This window comes from Triturus cristatus, chromosome 9 (genome assembly GCF_964204655.1).
Source record: "Triturus cristatus chromosome 9, aTriCri1.1, whole genome shotgun sequence".
Lineage (NCBI taxonomy): Eukaryota > Metazoa > Chordata > Amphibia > Caudata > Salamandridae > Triturus > Triturus cristatus.
In genome coordinates, this window is record NC_140592.1 from 383,128,624 (window position 1) to 383,147,903 (window position 19,280).

The 19,280-nt window shown below is 47.1% G+C and overlaps 1 protein-coding gene across 5 annotated transcripts in view; it reads left to right on the plus strand.

Annotated features, from left to right (window-relative positions):
• RYR1 (ryanodine receptor 1) overlaps positions 1-19,280 on the plus strand; it is a 1,245,571-nt gene that overhangs the window by 963,579 nt on the left and 262,712 nt on the right. For all 5 annotated transcript variants that reach the window (XM_085625233.1, XM_085625235.1, XM_085625236.1 and 2 more), the window contains one exon: positions 9,588-9,664. In XM_085625233.1, the coding sequence (XP_085481359.1) occupies positions 9,588-9,664 (77 nt within the window). The remainder of the gene's footprint in view (positions 1-9,587; positions 9,665-19,280) is intronic.

The window sequence follows — 19,280 nt, forward strand, 5'->3', positions numbered from 1 at the left end:
GTTCTTCAGCAAGGATGAAGATCAATCAGACGGGCAAGAGAAAACTCATGTGAACACTGAAGATGACAAGGAGCACAAGAGATGGGTGTCCCCGCAGCACAAGAGATATTTGTCTTTGCCTACTGACTCAATAAAATGCCCTAAAAAATGCACCCAAACCATTCTCCAGCTGTGTCTATCATCCATATGCCTTTACACACACTAAAAATTTTACTAACAATGGTACATTATATTTATCAAATTGCCTTCCATTCCCCACTAAATCACAGAACAAGACGCTCTGTTAATGCCTGAGCCATCGGTTTTGCAGCCGATCTTGCACAAGTCTACTCCTGAGTGAGCCTTTATAGCTACTGTCCCTGAGGTTACCAAATAGTTTCCAACGCCCTCACCAAAGATGCACATAGTTAAAATCCATATTGAGGATGACATGTAATCCCTATATAGTGACATCCACTAGGAAAATTACCACAGCAATGATTCTTCAGAAGGATATGTCGACAGTGAAGATGTGAATGGCATTCCTCAGGGAGATATGCTGACAGTGAAGATGTGAATGACAATACCAGTACTGCAGGAAAAGATTCAAAGCGGAATCACTTTGTAGGACAGGATGATACAAGTCTGGACCCTCTTCCAGGGGAGTATCTGCCAGATGAGATTGGCATATTTCATGCCCTTATTGAGAAGATGTTGCAGAGATTTAGATTCCCAGTTTTCAATTAGAAGAAGACCTGTTTCCTATTTGCTTGTAAAGAAAAATGTAACAGATCTACTGGTCGATATCAATTCTCGATCCTATCTGGGAAAGTTGCCTTTTGGTTATGAATAAGTTAGTTACCTCTACTGTGATTCTGTAGTGCATAGAGAAAAAATATAAGGTACCAGAATCTTCTCCGGCATGCATCTTAAATCGGGTAAAAGCTGATTCAGTAGTCTCTGTGGCTGCACAAAGACGGTCTCGCAATTCTGCAGTACTGTTGACTGCTCCACCAAAGCAAGAGAGACGTACATTGGACTGTTAAGATTACAAATGTGTCAGCAGTGACTTGCAAGATATGATCGCCAGCAGTGGTAAGACTTAGCTCCCTACTCAGACAAATTACCTACAGAAGACAGAGCAGAAGCAAAGGCTATTCTCAGATAATAAGAACAGGCTTCTGCTTCATTGATTGATGCAGCGATGGCCTCTTTGCTATGTGGCTTTTGACAAATTGTTAAGACAACAGTAATGAGAAGGAATGGATGGCTTAAAACACAACATTCAGATCAAAGGTTTCAGTCTAGAATCATGGACATGGCCTTTGATAGGAAAAATATATTTGGCAAGAAATTAGACATGACATTACAACCAAAAATGTCTGATACAAACACTGCCAACTCCATTGGCTCTCTGCAACACCGTCAGCTATACAAATATTGCAAAAGACACACAATTGATGGACGGAATGCAGACCAAATCAAAACATTCACCCCCAGTCAAGAGATCGTGGTTAAATCCATCATTCTTTTGCTCACCATGCCACCCCAGTTTAGACCTGGTTATATGCAAATCAGTCTTGACCCTGTGCCTCATGGGAACAGTCCAGCCCAAACTGCCAAGCCAGGTCCACCCTGGACCAGAAACAAGCATCCTAGGACCGGTTTCGGGGTTTCACCCCTCTTCAGCCAGGATAGCTTGATTCCAGTGGCACATTGAGCCCAGGACTCACGTCTGAGCATACCTGGCGCACTTAGGGCGAGAAAGCAAAAGACACACAATTGATGGACGGAATGCAGAATAAATCAAAACATTCACCCCCAGTCAAGAGATCTGGGTTAAATCCATCATTCTTTTGCTCACCATGCCACCCCAGTTTAGACCTGGCTATATGCAAATCAGTCTTGACCATGTGCCTCATGGGAACAGTCCAGCTCGAACTGCCAAGCCAGGTCCTCCCTGGACCGGAAACAAGCATCCTAGGACCGGTTTCGGGGTTTGATTTGCATATGGCTGGGTTCAAACTGGAATGGCACGGTGAGCAAAAAAAAGATGGATTTAGGCCAAGATCTCTGTACTGGGGTGAATGCATGACATTGTTCTGCATTCTGTCCATCAACTGTTGTTTTTTCATACAAATATTGCAAGCAGTCAAATCAGCTACCTTTCCAGCATTCAACTAATTTTCGCCTGTTAAAGCAGCGCAACCATTGTGGCACATCATATCACTATTTTGACCAACAAAGAAAGCAGTGGCCTCACTCCAGCAAGCAAAGGCAAAAACAAAGAAGAAATCAGACATCTAAATATAGATATAGGGTACTTAGTCAGGCTCTCCTTCTCTCACTTGTCTCTTTAAACATGGACTTTTGGGTACTGGATATAGTCATGCACAGGCATGGGCTGGAATTCAAACAGAAACCAACAACTTACCTTCCAAAATGGAAAACTAAAAACATCGCAAAGAACTGAAAAGGTAGAGTGCAATAGAAGAGGTTCCCCCTCACAGAGGGTCTAGTATAATATTTAAAATTCTTTCTTATACTAAATAAATCAGGAGTCGTGTCTAGTGCTCGCAATGAGACTCTTCAACAAATATCTAAAAAAGCAAAGATTTCAAATAGTCACCCTTCAAGACATCCTCCCAGTCATCAGACAAGGGGATTTCTTGGCCTCCCAAGACCTAGAGAGTGCTCACTGCAACATTCCTATTCAGGTAAAGCGCAGAAAATTCCTTCTTTTTATGGCACTTTCTTTACTCCATTATCAATTCATGGTCCTGCCTTTTGAACTAAAGTCCTCCACTCGAATATTCACCAATGCATGGCTCCAGTTGCAGCATTCCTTTGCAAATATGACTGCGCAACGTGTCCATACCTGGGTGATTGGCTGATTAGAGCACCAACTAAAAAACAAGCCAAAGCAATGCTAAAACTCATAATGGATATCCTATGAAGTTTGGGCCTAGCAGTCAGTGCAACAAAAAAAAAATGTATAAATCTTTGAACTAACAAGAGACAGATTGGCATATTTGCAAGCCCCAATCACCACCAGAACAACACTTACACTAACGCTCTGGTGGCATTTTGCCATTTCCCATATTTACAAGGTGCCACTAAGCCACTTAGTGTGGCTTAACACCACCTTGTAAATATGGCCCTTTCCGCCGCAGTCCTTTGCTGTTAAGGGGCGTGCAATGGGTGTTACTGTGGACACTGCACCAGATTTACAAGGCTGAGGCAGCGCCAAAAACAGCGTCATTCTAACGCCATGGATTACCAGGCGCTAGAATGGCAATACGAGGAGAAATCATTAATTTCTCCTAGTTTTTTGCTCTTTCCATGTGGGCTGCATTCTGCAGCCCACATAAAAAGAGCAAATCACCATGAATGATTCTTTATGTGCAGGAAGGTGTCTCTTCCTGTGCATAAACAATTGCCCCTGCAGCGCAGGCACCCTTGCAACATGGTAGTAGGGTGCCTGCGCTGGCGCTAGGCAGCTGCTTTTTTGTCAGCGCTAGGGGAAACACAGAGGTGCACTGTATTCTTGTGAAAACAGCGCATACCTACATTTTAAAACAGTCAGAGCGTGGCTCTACTGATTTTGGCACAGCTCCGCGCTCCAACATTTCTCTGTAAATATGCCCCAGAATTTTTCTAGGAGTCAGGATAGCTTTAGCAGAAGGGTTAATATATTGATCTGCAGACAGGGAGGTTGAACAAGCTAATGTGTCTAGTTACAGTCCTTTCATCAACACCATGACATCAGAATATTGTGTCAAAAATATTGTCTACTAAAATAGTGAGTTTACATACTTTGCTTAGAAACTACCAAAATATGGGGTAAAAAATAGAGTGGAACACAATATCGACAAAAAAGGTAAGTATATTGAAAAATTAATATCTGATAGGGATTTCTAGTCGCAGATTCCTGACATTAGAAAATTCCTAGCCCTCAGACTGGATCAGGATATTTTCAAGCAGTACCCATGCACACTGGTTTGTGTTGCCATTCGGCTCGTCATCTGTGGTGCGCTCGAAGTGGCGTGTGTGATGCCTATACAGTCTCCACCCCAGCACGGTGACATGAGCTTTTCTTACGTGGCGGACAGCGCAGACCCAAGGTAGCTACCCCCATTTTTGTCCCCTTTCAGCTATGCAAATCATGTGCTGCCTGTCACAGGCAGATGTCTGTTGAAGACCCATACATGGTTTGTCTTTGGTGTTTGAAGCAAGACCATGACTCCATGACCGGCGAGGACTTCCACGACATGCACCTGAAAACACTGAGGGAGCGTTCCCTCAAGCTCCTTGCCACCGGACATTGGACGACCCTGCGACACTCATGATCCTGGTCACTCAGAAGGTCACAGGACTGCTTGCAGAGCTGCTTCTGATGATCCTTGTCTCTCTCCATCCATGTTGTTGGGTAAGTCACATAAGAAGAAGAAGTCAGATGTCGAAGATGTCTTTGACTTCATTGCACCATTCCAAGTCCTCGGACATGGTACAGGAGCATTGGCCGTCTAGGCCTTGCTCCTCTGCGGAGCCCATTCCAGAGTCTGCAACAAGCCTCCTTTAGTTTTCCAGTGTCCACCCAATTCATAGAGTTTTATAAGGCCATACACCTCATATTTGAGTGACCCTGCTCATCTGGAGTGCTCTCAGGCCCCTCAGGTTCTGGAGGGGCCCCAACTGGATTCTTGCAGGCGGGTTCTCCCTCAGTGCCTGTCAGGCCCCTTGGATCAAGTGCTGGATCTGGTGCGGTGTGGCCCACGAGTCCGCTACCTTCTCTGGTGCCTGCATCAGTACCAATGCTACTAGCGCTGCTGGCACTGCACGGCTAGACAATCCCCATCGTCATACCCGACTCCGACATTGAGCCAGGCACCGACCAGGACCAAGCCTTCCGAGTTGGAGCCAGTGCCTTTTTCGTTTGACAGGCCTGGAGAGGGTGAAGAATGGGAGGGGTCTGACAACCCTTATGGGTATTAGCATTCCCTAGATGACACAGAGGAAAACTGGCATGAGGAACTGGTGGATGCCAGTTGGTTAGACACCTCTCCGGACACTGGCCTGTTCTGTACTCATTTGCAAAGGTGGTCCTGAGGGCGGCTGAGGTCATGGACCTTCAGTTGCCTGAGGTTGCAGTCAAAAGGAACATTTTGACAGAGGTGGTTCACCCAGTAGTTGCCCCCTCCAAACCCTCACTCGATTTAATGAAACCCTTACCGATGTTCGACTCGGGGCCTGGTCCCAGCCCTGCACAGGAGCTTCTATGCCTGCACAGGAGCTCCTATGGACAGGGCAATTGTTTGCTCCTGGGGACCCCAGTTCCCTCACCCAGCACCCCATCCCGAGAGCTTGGTGATCCATGCCTCCACTTCCTGAGTCAATCCTGGCGCGTTCCCTACTACTCCACTGGATAAGGAATCCAAGAGGCTGGATACCTTCGGTGAGAGGATGTTGTCTTCTGCCAGCTTAGCACTGCGGTCTGAGAACACCTCATGCCTCTTGGACCAATACACACATACGATCTGAGATTCATTGTGCAAGTGCTGCCCATGGTCTTAGAGGAGGCCCGAACCATACTGTCATAGGCAATTGCAGATGGCAGAGACGCTGAAAAATGTAACCGTCAAATGTGGACTATATACTACTGACTCGCTGGGCAGAGCAATTTCCTCGTGGATGGCCTACGCCTGGCTGAGAACCACTGCCTTTTTAGGGGATGTCCAAGCTTTGCTCATGAGCATGCCTTTCAATGTCTCTTCTCTTTTTGGTGAGAAGGCAGACTAAGCACTTTAAGGTTTGCAGACCTACGACCAGATCCTTGGGCCTACACATCGCCCCTCGCCAACCCCAGTCCACCTGCTGCTCCTTTCTTGGCAACGTAATGGGGTTCCAGCCATATTCATTCCTGCCCAGCCACTAAGGTGAGGCTTCGCAGCCTTATCGTGGCTAAGGCAGCAGTTCGCAAAGACCACTTTGAAGCCACTACCTGAGGTCGGGCCAGTCCACTTCTCTTCCGGAGCCGCAGCCGCCAATCCCCTAAACCGCTTTAGTTTGTCCTCATACCACCATGCTGACTCACTGGGGGGCAGGATACGCTATCACCTGCACCACTGGCAGTTGATAAGATCAAACAAGTGGATTTTGCCAATAGTCCAACAGGGCTACTCCATCCCCTTTCTGGACACCCCTCCATACATTCCACCTACTTACGACCGGCTGATGGAGACCAATCTCTCCTTGCTCCATCAGGAAATGTTGGCTCTCTTGGCCAAGGAAGTGATTGAGAAGGTGCTAGCATCAAGAATAGATTATGGTTACTATTCCAGCTGCTTTCTGGTACACAAAATGACAGAGGCCTCCGTCCTATCCTAGACCTGCGCCTTCTCAACTTCTTCCTGAGAAAGAAGTTGAAGATGCTCACCCTAGCTCAGGTCATGTGTGCCCTGGACCCTGGAGACTGGATAGTGGCGCTGGACCTGCAGGACACATATTTTCACATCTCTGGCTGCCAGCCCACAGACATTACCTGCGGTTCACTGTAGGCCAGGAACACTTTCAGTTTACTGTGCTCTGATTTGGCCTTACCAGCGTCCACTTGGGTGCTCACAGAAGTGATGGTGGTGGTTGTCATCCATCTTTTGAGGTTGAGGATTCCATTTTTTCCTACCTCAATGACTGACTGTTGAAGACGGGTTCGCAACAGTCAGGTGTAGACCTCCTCCCGGCAATGGCAAACCTCCTGACATTGTTGGAGTTTGTGATCAACAAGCCAAAGACAGACCTGAAATCTTTGAATACACTTCCTTTTATAGGAGCTGTTTTAGATGTGGTACAGTTCAGGGCCTTTCCTCTATCACAACATATCTAGACATTTGGGCTATGATCCACATGTTTCAGCTTCGGTCCTGCATCTTGGTGAGGGCAGCTCTAAGGCTTCTTGACCTGTTCACCTCATGAATCCTGCTTGTCTGCTTTGCCAGGTGGCATATACACACTCTGTGGTGGGATCTGAAGTTGCAGTGGACCAAGCACCAAGGAAAACTGATGGATGTTATCCAGGTTTCTGTGTAAACTGCACAAGATCTGCAATGGTAGCTGCTTGACTTCGACCCATGGTAGACCCCTCTCCCTTTCCTCCTCAGAGCTGACGGTGTTAACCGACATATCACTACTGGGTTTGGAGGTCATCTGGGACAGATTGGGACTCTGGTTTCTGGAGAAAAGCACGTCCATGTCAATCTTTTGGACTTGCCGCCATTCCCCTACCCTTAAAGGCCTTCCTACCGTCCATCAAGTGGAAGCATGTACAGGTTCTCAAATACACCACCACTACCATGTGTTACTGCACTGGTGAGTGGGTCCTGTGCTAGGAGGCTCTATGACCCTAAGCTTCAGGGCATTTTTCTGATTGGGAACTAGCTGTCTTAATCTTTGAATGCCAGGGCAGACAAGCTCATCTGTGGTACCTGGTGGATCACAAAGGGTGGCTCCACCCCAATGTGTTATAGGGTGCCTTCCAACAACAGGGAGAACCCTGGCTAGATCTCTTTGCCACCATGCAGAACATGCAGTGCCCAAACATTTGCCCATCGGAGTGCTTACAAAAGTCCTCTTTGGGAGATGCATTGTGACTGACATGGAACATGGGAATGCATTACTCCTTCCAACCTATGTCTCTCTTGCCCAGAGTTCTGAAGAAGATCAGGAACTACCAGGCACAAGTCAACCTAGTGGCCTCAGATTGGGCCTGGCGAGGCTGGTACCTGGAACGTCTGAGCATGTGTCTGCCGTCCGATCATGATACCACTTTGAGAAGATCTTCTCTTTCAGCAGCAGGGCAGGATAATCCATCTGAACCTGTACAATCTGCACTTCCATGCGTGGAGATTAAGTGACAGCAGTTGACGGCATTTGACTTGCCACCCGCAGTTATGGATGTCGTCCTGGCTGCTAGGCTCCCTTCTGCAAAGTCTCTTTATGCTGGATGCTGAGACAAATTTGAGCAGGACAGATTATCTGCAAGCCAAGCTATTGGATATCTTGTTGCTTGTTTTGTCTTTGGCCGAGCAAGGACTTGCGGTGGGCACTATTAAAGGTCATTTATTGTTCCCTTTCTTTTTCTGCATTTACCGGACCAACCATACTTGTTTACATCATGTATAGTGATGTGGTTTATTAAAAGGTTAACACGTGTTCTCTCCCAAACCATTTGTGGTGCCACAGTGGTACATTGCTCATATGTACTCCATTTGAGCAAAAGCACAGCAACTCGTTGCCTCTTCTAACACTAAAGACTGCCTTCTTCAACGTGATGATGTTAACTCATTGCTTGAGTAAGATGCAGGCTCTCTTGTTGCAACTGCCCTACACAACGTTTTTCAGACAAACTGATGCTGAGAACCAGGGCCACCTTTTTGCCAAAATTTGTGACTCATTTTCATCTCAGGCAATCCATCACCCTCCCACAGTTCTTTGCTCTGCCTCACCCCAGCAAAGAAGGGAAGATACTCAATCGGCTGGATCCCAAAAGACCTTTAAGATTTTACATCAATCACAGCAAAGATCATTGGGTGTATTATCAGCTTCTTGTGGGATGGGATTTTCTGGGTGATGAAAGGTGAGGTGTTACAAAACAAGACTTTGTCAAGGCAGATGGTCCTCTGCTTTAAGGTCTGCTATGCATTGGCCAAGGAGCAGCTTCCGGAGGGATTGAGAGCCCATTCAATCAGGGCCAAGGCACTGAGTTTGCATGTGGAGTGCCTGTCCTTGACATGTGCCAGGCTGCAACTTGGGCATCAGTGCATACGTCACAAAGCACTACTGCCTTGCCAGCCAGTACTGAACGCAAGGGCATTTTGTTTGTTTGTTCCTGCAGAACATTTTGGTCTGAGCCGACTCCACAGACCGTTCACCTTTTGAAGGTACTGATATGTGCTTTCTGTCCAACGGCATGAAAGAGTTATGCAAGAAACTGATATCAGCGTGCAGGGGTGGCGCTTACATGCGGTTCTGCCCTGTCACTTGCAGGGGGAAGAAAGCCAACAGGTAGCCTCATGATCCCACCTAGCAGAGTGCAGGAGCAGTACTGTGAAATCTTCCAGATCTACTCTGACACCTGGGGAATATTTTAAAGATGAGGAATCGGCGCTTAGATAGAATGTCCACTAGAAAGAAAGTAACCATATAGAAATCTTATTCACATTCCTTTTCGCCAATTCTTCCACACTTCTGTAACCTTCACATGAGCACTCCATTGTCACCTGAGATTGTAAAAATCTCTTTATTTCTATACTCCAGAAACTCACATGAGTTAGTTAACCTTTGACAAGCACTTCCGGATAGAAAACATATGTGCACAACCCCTGCAGTAATTGAGGCATTTAGATCTTCATACCTAAACATCCTCTGAGCCATCAGATAAACTAGTTTGGCATCTGTTGAGTGAAGTGTGGTGGTTTTTTGGTTGCACCTTCCAAATCTGATGTATTTGCCTCAGGAAAATCCTCTGTTAGGGCATTGAGTTAGTTTGTGCTTAGATTTACTATCAGAATTTTGTATAGCCTTTCGATTCATGAAAATTTTATTTTTTGCAGAAAATGCTGGATTACCTGAAAGATAAACGAGAAGTGGGATTCTTCCAGAGTGTCCAGACTTTGATGCAGACTTGCAGGTATGTACTGATGTGAAAGAGTTGAAGAAACTGACTAAAAGAGTGGATTTAAAAAAAGCTCCCTTTTGTCAGGAAGGCAATGTAAACATTTCACCATAAACTCCAGAAGTCTCTCTATATTTTGTGATTGTGTTGTTTGGAGTAGCCTAAATATGTAAACAAACTAAGAGGGCAGGATGATCTTTAGGTTGGCCGGACAAAAAAAGAAAATTAATGTAGTACTTTTGTAAAGCACTGATGGAAATAGTTGCCCTGGAGAGAAGAAATGGGATGTCTGTTTGGGGAATGTGGGGAAAAATGCAAATGAACTATATGGGGACAAAATTCTACTGTTATTCCTATCTGTCCTACTCTGTCTTCCCTGTCCTTATCTAGCTATTTATCTGTCTGTACTCTTGCTTTTTCTAGTGTCAACATTTGTCATCACACATCTCCTCGCTTTTCCTTGCTACATCTCTTACTGTTCTTTATGCCGGTATTTCCTTGGTCATTGCCCATGCCTCCAATTATATTTGTTTGTTATTCAGTTTCACTTTGCTCAGCTTACCTCCTTCTCTTTTCTAAGGTTTTCCATGCCGTTTCTCATATCTTGGTTTGCCCTGGCTCACACTTCTTTGTCTTTGCTTTCATTACTCCTTGTTGTTGGCCACACATCTCCTTGTCTTTGTCATTGTTCATGCCTCTGCTGATGAATGCTTATTAATGTCTTTGGTCCTATCTCCTTTTCCTTTGCTCAGCTTAGTGAAGTGGCAGAAGGTGTAATACATGTATATATAAAAAGGTTGCATACCTGCGATATTATTTTGTTCTAGTGTATATTCTTTTTACCTGCAAATTCTTCATCTGTAGGACAACCCCAGGCACCAGACTGGATCCAGAAAACTTCAAAGCTTGATGCCAGAAGTGACATCAGGCAGTGCCACTGAGGCCATGAGGCACTTGCCTCTGCACAGCGTCAGTTTCCATCCATTTATTCTAAGCCTTCAAGGCGAGAGGACAGACTGACCATAATCTAGAAGTGCAGTTCCAAACCATATGATTTGGGATCTTATTTATTATCCCTATAATTCATCCATCAATCGAGGAGGTGGGCAGGTTGGGTCAGTGAGGAATCTGCAAGTGGATAGAGTATCCACCAGAAAGGTTGTTACCACAGGTAACTTTTTCTTCTGATTAATACTTCTACCTGCAGATTCCTTACCGTAGAACAGATTTCATAGCAGTACCCTACCCAGGGGGAGGGTTGATGGATGGTTAGGCGTCAAACTCTTGCAGAATGGACCTTGCAAAGTGTCCCTGCGCACCTCTGAATCCAGGCAGTTGTACTTTACAAAGGTGTGCAAAGATGGCCATGTTGCCTTACAGATTTTTGTAATCGGTGCAAATCTGGCAAGTTCAGAGGGGGTTGACTTAGCTGTTGTGGATGGGCTCTGATCAATTCTGGAGGTTCTTTCTCGGTTAATGTGTAGTAAGTCTTGATGCAGAGGTTGCGCCATCATGATAGAGGCCTCTTTTGCACCATCTTACCTTTTTTAGTACCACAGTACCCGACAAAGAGCTAGGCGTCTTATTGAAAATCCTTGGTGTGGTCCAGGTAGTAATTAACTGCTCGCCTAGGATCCAAACGATTCAAGTGTTTCCATGAAACAGGAGGATGGGGTGGGCGGTAGAAGATTGGAAGCATAGAACAATTTCCCAGTTGTCTGCTATCTTCTGAGGTGGAGGAAAGGCACAGAGAAAAGTGGTGTCCAGTACCAACCCTAAAAACTGGAGTTGTTGGGAGGGCTGTGGGTGGTATTTGGGCTAATTGATGGAAAAACCTAGGCTGTACAGCAGAGATACTGTCGACTGCAGATGGCATAACACCACTTCCGACGAACTGGCTTTGATTAACCAGTCATCTAGAAACAGGAAAATGGGGATGCCCAGTCTTCTGATACGGGCCACCACCACTGCCATCACCTTTGTGAAGACTTGAAGACTTGAGGTGCCAATGTTAAGCTAAAGGGAAGTACTACAAACTGGCAGTGTGTATAACCCACCACAAATCGCAAGTGCTTCCCGTGTGACCGCAATATATTGATCTTAAAGTATGCATCCTGCAGGTCGATTTACACCATCCAGTCTCCAAATTCCAATGCTAGTGAAATTTGAGCTAAGGTCAGCATCTTGAACCTTTCCATTTTGAGAAAGAAGTTCAGGCCCCTGAGGTCCAGGATGGGATTCAGGCCACTTTCTAAAGTTACACGTGGCCCACCGGTGACATTAGATCCGATTTAACCATTGAATCAGATTTAATGCACTGTTATCTAGTATTGGGGTATCGTTCATAGATTCATATGCTTGAATCATTTCCCGTCATCGAAGTCGGAGTCCCACGGTAATATAAATAAAGCAGTAATTAAAGATCTTAATAGGCTATCATCGAGGCAACCATGCATTTAATAGCCTATCTACCTCCTTTTCTAAAAAATACCAAACTTAAATACAACCAATCAATAACCAGCTCCCTCTAGAACCTTCACCAAGAGAGGATGATTCCCTCAGATTTTCACTGCACGTCATGTGTGAAGGGAGTCTCCCTGAGCTCTGCTCAGTTCTTCAACTTTTCTCTCAGATAAGTCTCATTTTTCTTACTGGACAGTGTTTAGTAGGAAAGGACTATTTCACCCTTGTAAATCCTGTGTGAAGAAAAGGGTTTATATTGATGATGCCCACAAAGATTGCATTTATTGCCTTTATCCTCAGCATGAGGCAAAACAATGTAAAATCTGCCGCACCTTTTCTCTCCCGCCGACGAAGTCACTGCAAATGCAGTCTACACTATCTGGATTGTCCAGAACATCGCTGCGGCCTGGTTTTCAATCACCAGGCAAGATTTTGCCTTTAATCTTAAGTCACCTTCTAGACACAGAGGAATTGGATAATGATGGTCCCTTTGGGACTCCTCACAGTCCTTCTGAACTTTATGTCAAGTGTCAGGAGGAGGATAAGGACTATTAATATGAGGAGCAGTACTACAAACACTATCCAGTTCCTCACCAACACTATCCAGATCCTCCTACACAATATCAGCATTTTAGATATTATGTTGATCTACCAAGGCAAGAAACCGCTCAATAACCTTCTTCTGTAATACAAGACTTACAGGCCATGCTCACGGATTACAGAAAAAGGTTCCTGCCCCAGGAGGAACACATTACTTTGCCGCCGCCACCTCCATCAGTACCACCTGAGGCACCGCCTACACCAATACTGCCTCCTCCTGCTAATCCTAGGATGACGCCATGTCCCATAATCCCTGTTCCTCCTAGAGAGGATCCAACCTCTTCTGAAGAAGAGCCTGAAGAGGGAAAAATTCACGATCCTCCTCCACCCACCGATGAATGGGATACATATCTTATACCTACACCATCTCCTCCTCCTTGACGTCCTTCTGACTCCCCTCCAGAGGACATTGGAGGTTTTCATAATCTGATGGACAGGGCTACGTCCAGATTTCATCTGCCCACAATGGTCAATCAATCAGATTGTTTCCTTTATGACTTTAAAGAACAATCAAGGAAATCGGTAAGATCTATACCCATTATAGACCATAGAAATCACCAGCCACTGTAGTGCCGGTACTGCCAAGATTAGATAAAAAATACAGGGCGCCCGAGGATTCCCCCGCATGGCTTAAGGGTCATCCCAAACCGGACTCTGTGATTTCCCAAGCGGCTCAGAGAAGATCAAAAAATCCTTCCACTCCATCACGTCTCCACCGGACAAGGAAGGGCGCCGTTTGCATTCCATTGGGACGAGATTCTCATCCATGTCCGCAATCTCTCTCAGGGCTGCTAATGCACTAGCTATTCTGTGCCATTACGAACGGCAAATGTGGTCCAATATCGGAGCCATGCTGGAGTTTATACCGGAGGAAAATAAACAGAAATTTCGTAAGGTCCTGGCTGAGGGAGACCCCACAGCGGCCGAAATTATAGACTGTGCTATGGACATAGCCAAAACAGGTTTTCAACACCTAGCTGGTGCGGCTGTTTTAAGACGCCAAGGACGGCTTGGAGCAACGTCCTTCCGTCCAGAAGTGCAATCAAAAATACTGGACATGGCGTACGATGGAGACAATCTATTTGGAAAACTTATAGATAGAGATCTACTAGCCATCAAAACGGATACAGACACAGCCAAAGCATTAGGTGCCCTACAGTATTGTAAAGTGCCCTTTCGGGGTGCACAAGAATGTGGTTTTTCAGGCTATAGAGGCTCTTTCCAGCACACCCAAAACAATCAATTCTTTCAGTCGCAATATCGTCAGGGTTTCCAGCAGCAATCCTAACATAACAGCTGGTTTCTCCAGGCAAGGCTCATGCAGGAAACCAACATCGCAAGCACGCGACTCAAGTCTCAATCAGTGACCACATCAGGGTACCAGTTACTACTCCCCCCCACCCCCCCCCCACCCCCAACCGGTGCAAACGTTTCCAGTCATATCCATCAATGGCGCAATATTACAACGGACAGATGGGTCTTGAATCTCATATCTTATGGCCACACTCTAGAATTCATCTAGCACCCACCAAACACTCCCCTCAGGGGATTGCACCCCCCTCGTCTTCACTAACTCAAACAAGAAGCAAAGAATATGCTACTATAAGGGGTAATAGAGAGGGTTCCAGTAGCACAAAGAAGAAAAGGCTTTCTGATGGATGCTTCTGCCTGTGGATTCCTCACCTTTTGAATTACCCCTGCACCAGCATTCCACAGAAACTCTTTTCTTAGCTCGTTCACGTCGACGAGGATGTCATAAACTATTATGGCTCCACTCGCGACACCGTATGAAGTCACCGGAGCTATAAGAATACCTCGTCGGCATGCTGACGTCAGTTCCCTTTTTTCGCGCCGACAATGTGTAAAGTTTTTTTTCTGGGAATCTCCATTTTACTGTGATATCTTTTTTTCCTCTTATTCGTGTTGCAGTGAGAATGGCTACTTCGAAGAAGTTGGTTTTCAAGCCCTGCAAGGAGTGTGGGGGCCATATGTCTATCACGGACCCCCACGACGGCAGTCTTTGGTGTCTTTCTTCAGACTACGACATCGAAGGGTTTTCATGCTGTTGGAAGATGAACCCGAAGGCGCTGAAAGAATGTGAGGCCAAACTCTTCATGGCGCGGGTAAAAAGGAAGAAGAAGTCGAAGAAGCATAAGAAGAAGAGAAGACATGGATCACAACGTCGATCTTCAAAGGGCAGGGATTCGAGATCAGTCTCTCCTGTACAGCGGCGTCGTGAAAAAGACTTCTTCTCTCCGTCGCCTTCTCAGCAGGCGACTCCAGCCTGCTCTCCGGCACCAAGGGATTCTCCGGCGCCCAGTGGCTCTCCGGCGCCCAGGGATTCTCCGGCTCCCAGGGAGTCTTCTCCTGCTCCTGCGGCTTCACCTGTGCGGGCGCCTATGTCTCCGGCTCCGTAGCCTCAGCCAAACGTATGGCCTCTGATTTATCCAGACCATGGGAATTCGTATCCGTATCCTTCTTTCCCAGGACCAGGATCAGATCCTTCTCATTTCCTAAATGCGATGTTTGGCATGTTTGCCAGGGCATCCTAACCTACTGGCGTGCCTTCTGGCCCCCTGGGTCTGCTTGCCTTTAATATGGGCATTCCCCATCAGTATGCCCAAGCACCTTTCGTGCCTTTTATGCCGACGGCTCCATCGTGGCAGTTCCCGGCGCCAAGGTTTTCGGCTCCGATACCTCAATCACTGGCACCATCTGGTGTTGGGCTGGCGTCATCCCGGATTCGATCGGCGTCGGCGCCCACTTCGGGAAGGTCCTCCTTTGACGCCGGCTCCGTTGTCACCGGCTCCACAACTGGCACTGCCGATGCCGATCCTGAAGCAGCGTTCCAGGAGGGAAGTGCAAAGATTGCTGGAGGAAGATGAGTACCAGCAAGAACAGGAGGAAGGGGATATTCTCGACTCCGTAGACAAATTCGAAGGTCTACGTGGGCTAGTGGCCTTGATACTTCCCCGGAGTGGGAGCTTTCTTCTCCGAAGGCTTTACCTTCAGAGGATGTTGCCCCTTATCACCTGGTCATCAGAAAAGCTGCTGAATTGCTGGACCTTCTGTTGCCTTCAGCTGAGGTAAAGTGAAATATTCTGACTGGAGTGCTAAATTCTCCTTCCTCTTCTATGGAAACTCTGCTGCCTTTCAATGAGGCGTTGACGCAGGCAATTCTGGAAGTGTGGCAGAAACCTTTGTCTGCGCCTGCAGTTTCTAGATCAGTGGCAAGAAGGTATAGACCTGCTCCTGGAATCCAGCTTTCCTTTCTGCCCATCCATCTCGAGAAAGCTTGGTGGTTCAAGCTTCTTGTTCCAAGCAGTTAACTGGTTCCTTTCCTACCACCGCAGGGGATAGAGACTCGAAGAAGTTAGAGCAGTCGGCCAAAAAGGTGGTTTACGCAGCAAGTATGGCTCTGAAGTCAATGAACGCCACATGTTTGCTAAGGAGGTACATTCATGCTCTAATGGACTCTGTCAAGCAAGTGGCTCCTAATCTTTCTGAAGATGATTGTGTTCATTTTCTTGAGGTGCTTTCAGATTCGCAAGCAGCAGCCCGTCAGGTCATCCAGTCGGGTCTGGACACAGCAGACTTGGCTGACAGAGTGATGGGATCCTCGATTGCTACTAGAAGGCATGCCTGGCTTAGATCTTCAGGTTTCCCGCCAGATGCACAGTCTACTTTACTGGATCTACCCTTCGATGGGTCAAGATTGTTTGGAACCAAGGCGAACTCTGCGCAGCAGCGATTCAAGGACAGTAGGGCTACTGCTAGGTCCTTGGGCCTGCAGTCCCAGCCCAGGGGCTATGGATACAAAATGTTATGAGGTCTTGGGAAGGTGGCTTCCGTTCGAGGCCATCAGCAGCCTCAGCAGAAGCAGAACCATCTGTACAGGTTGTACAGAGGGAAAGGTAGAGGCCGTCTTCGGGGAACTTCTCGACAGCAGTCTTCCTTCTCCTCATCCTTCCCTGTCCCCACCACTGGTACCACGGGAAAGCAGCTCTCGATTCCCCATCTTGGAGCATGCTGGTCCTGTAGGAGGTGGGGTGTTTAATTTTCTACAAGATTGGAAAACGGTTACCTCAGACCGTTGGGTTTTGAATCTTGAAGAAAATGGGTACGCCCTACCTTTTCAAGAGTCTCCACCTCCTTACCCTTCTCGCCAGGACTGGTGTTCAGAGGACCATTTGCTGCTTCTGCAGCAGGAGGTTCTTGTCTTACTACAGAAAGGTGGGATAGAGGTGGTTCCGGAGCAGAAAAGGGGTCAGGGTTGTTACTCCCGTTATTTTCTGATTCCCAAAAAGGACAGCCAGCTAAGGCCGATTTTGGATCTCAGGGTTTTGAATTTTTACCTCAAGGAGGAAAAGTTCAAAATGTTGACCTTGGCTCAGGTTCTTTGGGCGCTGCAGCAGGAAGACTAGATGGTGTAGATCGACTTACAGGATGCGTATTTCCACATTCCTATTCTGAAGTCGCATTTGAAGGATCTCCGATTTACGGTAGGGTCTCAACACTACCAGTTTGCGGTGCTCCCATTCGCACTTACTTCCGCACCACCTGTCTTCACAAAGGTAATTGCGGTGGTGGCAGCACATCTCAGAAGGTCAGGGATTACTGATTTTCCCTCATCTGGACGACTGGCTGCTCAAAGCAAAGTCGCCAGAGATGGTGTTGCGTCACTTGCATGCAACAACCCGATTGTTGTTCAACTTGGGTTTCTCAATAAATGTGCCCAAATCTCACCTGGTGCCATCTCAGTGCAGCCTGTTCATAGGGGCAGTACTGGACACTACTGTGTGTCGAGCTTTCCCACCTCTGCAGAGGATTCTCGACAATCAGGAGATAATTCCTTTATTTCACAATGGAGCGGTTGTTCCAGTCCTGGTCAACCATGCACGCTGGCACATGAGGGCACTCCAGTGGTGCCTCCACAGGCAGTGGTATCAGCACAATGGAGATCTCGGGGAGGAGGTCAGGATCTCCAGAGACACTGCAGCAGAGCTGTCTTGGTGGAGTGTGCAGGGCAACATGTCTCAAGGAAAGCCCTTTCAACCTCCTCCGCCGGTGGCCACAGGGATCACGGAGGCCTCCACTCTGGGATGGTGTGCTCATCTGGGGGATCTGGAGATCAAGGGTTCTTTGGTCTCCAGAGGAAAATTTGCTTCACATCAACCTTTTGGAATTGCGGGCAATTCGTTTGGCTCTCAGGGCCTTCCTTCCCTCCCTTCGCGGTCTGTTGTTTTAAGTCCTGACAGACAACACTACAGCGATGTGGTACATAAACAACCAGGGAGGGGTAGGGTCGTATCGTCTCTGCAGAGAGGCTCTGCGACTCTGGTCCTGGGCTCAGGGCCATCAGATTTGTGTGATGGCAAATCACCTATGCGTGCGGGCAGTCTTAGTCTGCATTATTCGGCCAATCACGAGTGGCGGCTTCATCAGGAGGTCGTCCAGCACTCTTCAGGATGTGGGGGTTTCCTCGGGTGGACCTTTTTGCCACTCTGGAGAACGCGCACTGCCCGTCGTTCTGGGGCCTTCAGTTTCCGATGCAGGGAGCTTTGCGGGATGCGTTTCAATTGGATTTGGCCACGCAACTTCTTTACGCGTTTCCTCCCATACCCGTGATTCCTTGAGTTCGCCAAGACCAAACCCAAGTCATATTGGTCTCTCCGGATTGGCCAAGAAGGGTGTGGTACACAGATCTACTTAACCTCTCATCGCACCCTCCGCTCCGTCTCCCTCTCAGGGCAGACCTCCTCTCGCAATCGCAGGGGCAGGTTCTACACCTCCAGAGCTTGCACCTTCATGCCTGGAGATTGAACGGGGCAATCTGAAATCTTTCTCTCTCCCACCAGATGGCGGTGGATGTTATTTCATCATCCAGTAGACACTCCACCAAATCTATTTATTCATCCTGATGGTCCAAGTTTGTAAAATGGTGTGGAGCGAGGTCCATTGATCCATTGAAAGCTCACTTATCTGGCGTTCTTGGATTTTCACTTTCCCTGGCCCTGCAGGGTTGTGCTGTGGCTACGGTTTAGGTTTATTTGTCGGCCTTGTTGGCTTTCCTCTGTTTGACGGATCAGCCGTCTTTATTTAAGTCTCCCATTGTTATGAGGTTCATTAAGGGCCTCACCAATGGGCTTCCTCCCACTCCTTTCATTATGCCCCAGTGGGATTTTAATTTAGTTCTTAATTTTCTGATGGGTTCTCCTTTTGAACCTCTTCATAGTTGCCCGTTGAGGCTTCTGTCTATCAAGACGGTCTTTCTGATTGCCATTACCTCAGCTAGGAGAGTAGGTGAGTTTCAGGCTCTTAGTTCTAAACCTCAGTTTTTAAGCATTCATGCAGAAAAGATGGTTCTCAGGACCAGGGCTGCTTTCCTGCCTAAAGTGGTTACTCCTTTCTATTTAGGACAGTCTATTACTTTACCTACCTTCTATCCTCCCCCTCACCCTTCCAAGGAGGAGGAGAGACTTCATTGCCTGGACCCTAAGAGGGCCTTCAGCTTCTACCTGGATAGAACTAGAGACCTAAGACTGGATGATTAGCTCTTTGTGGGCAA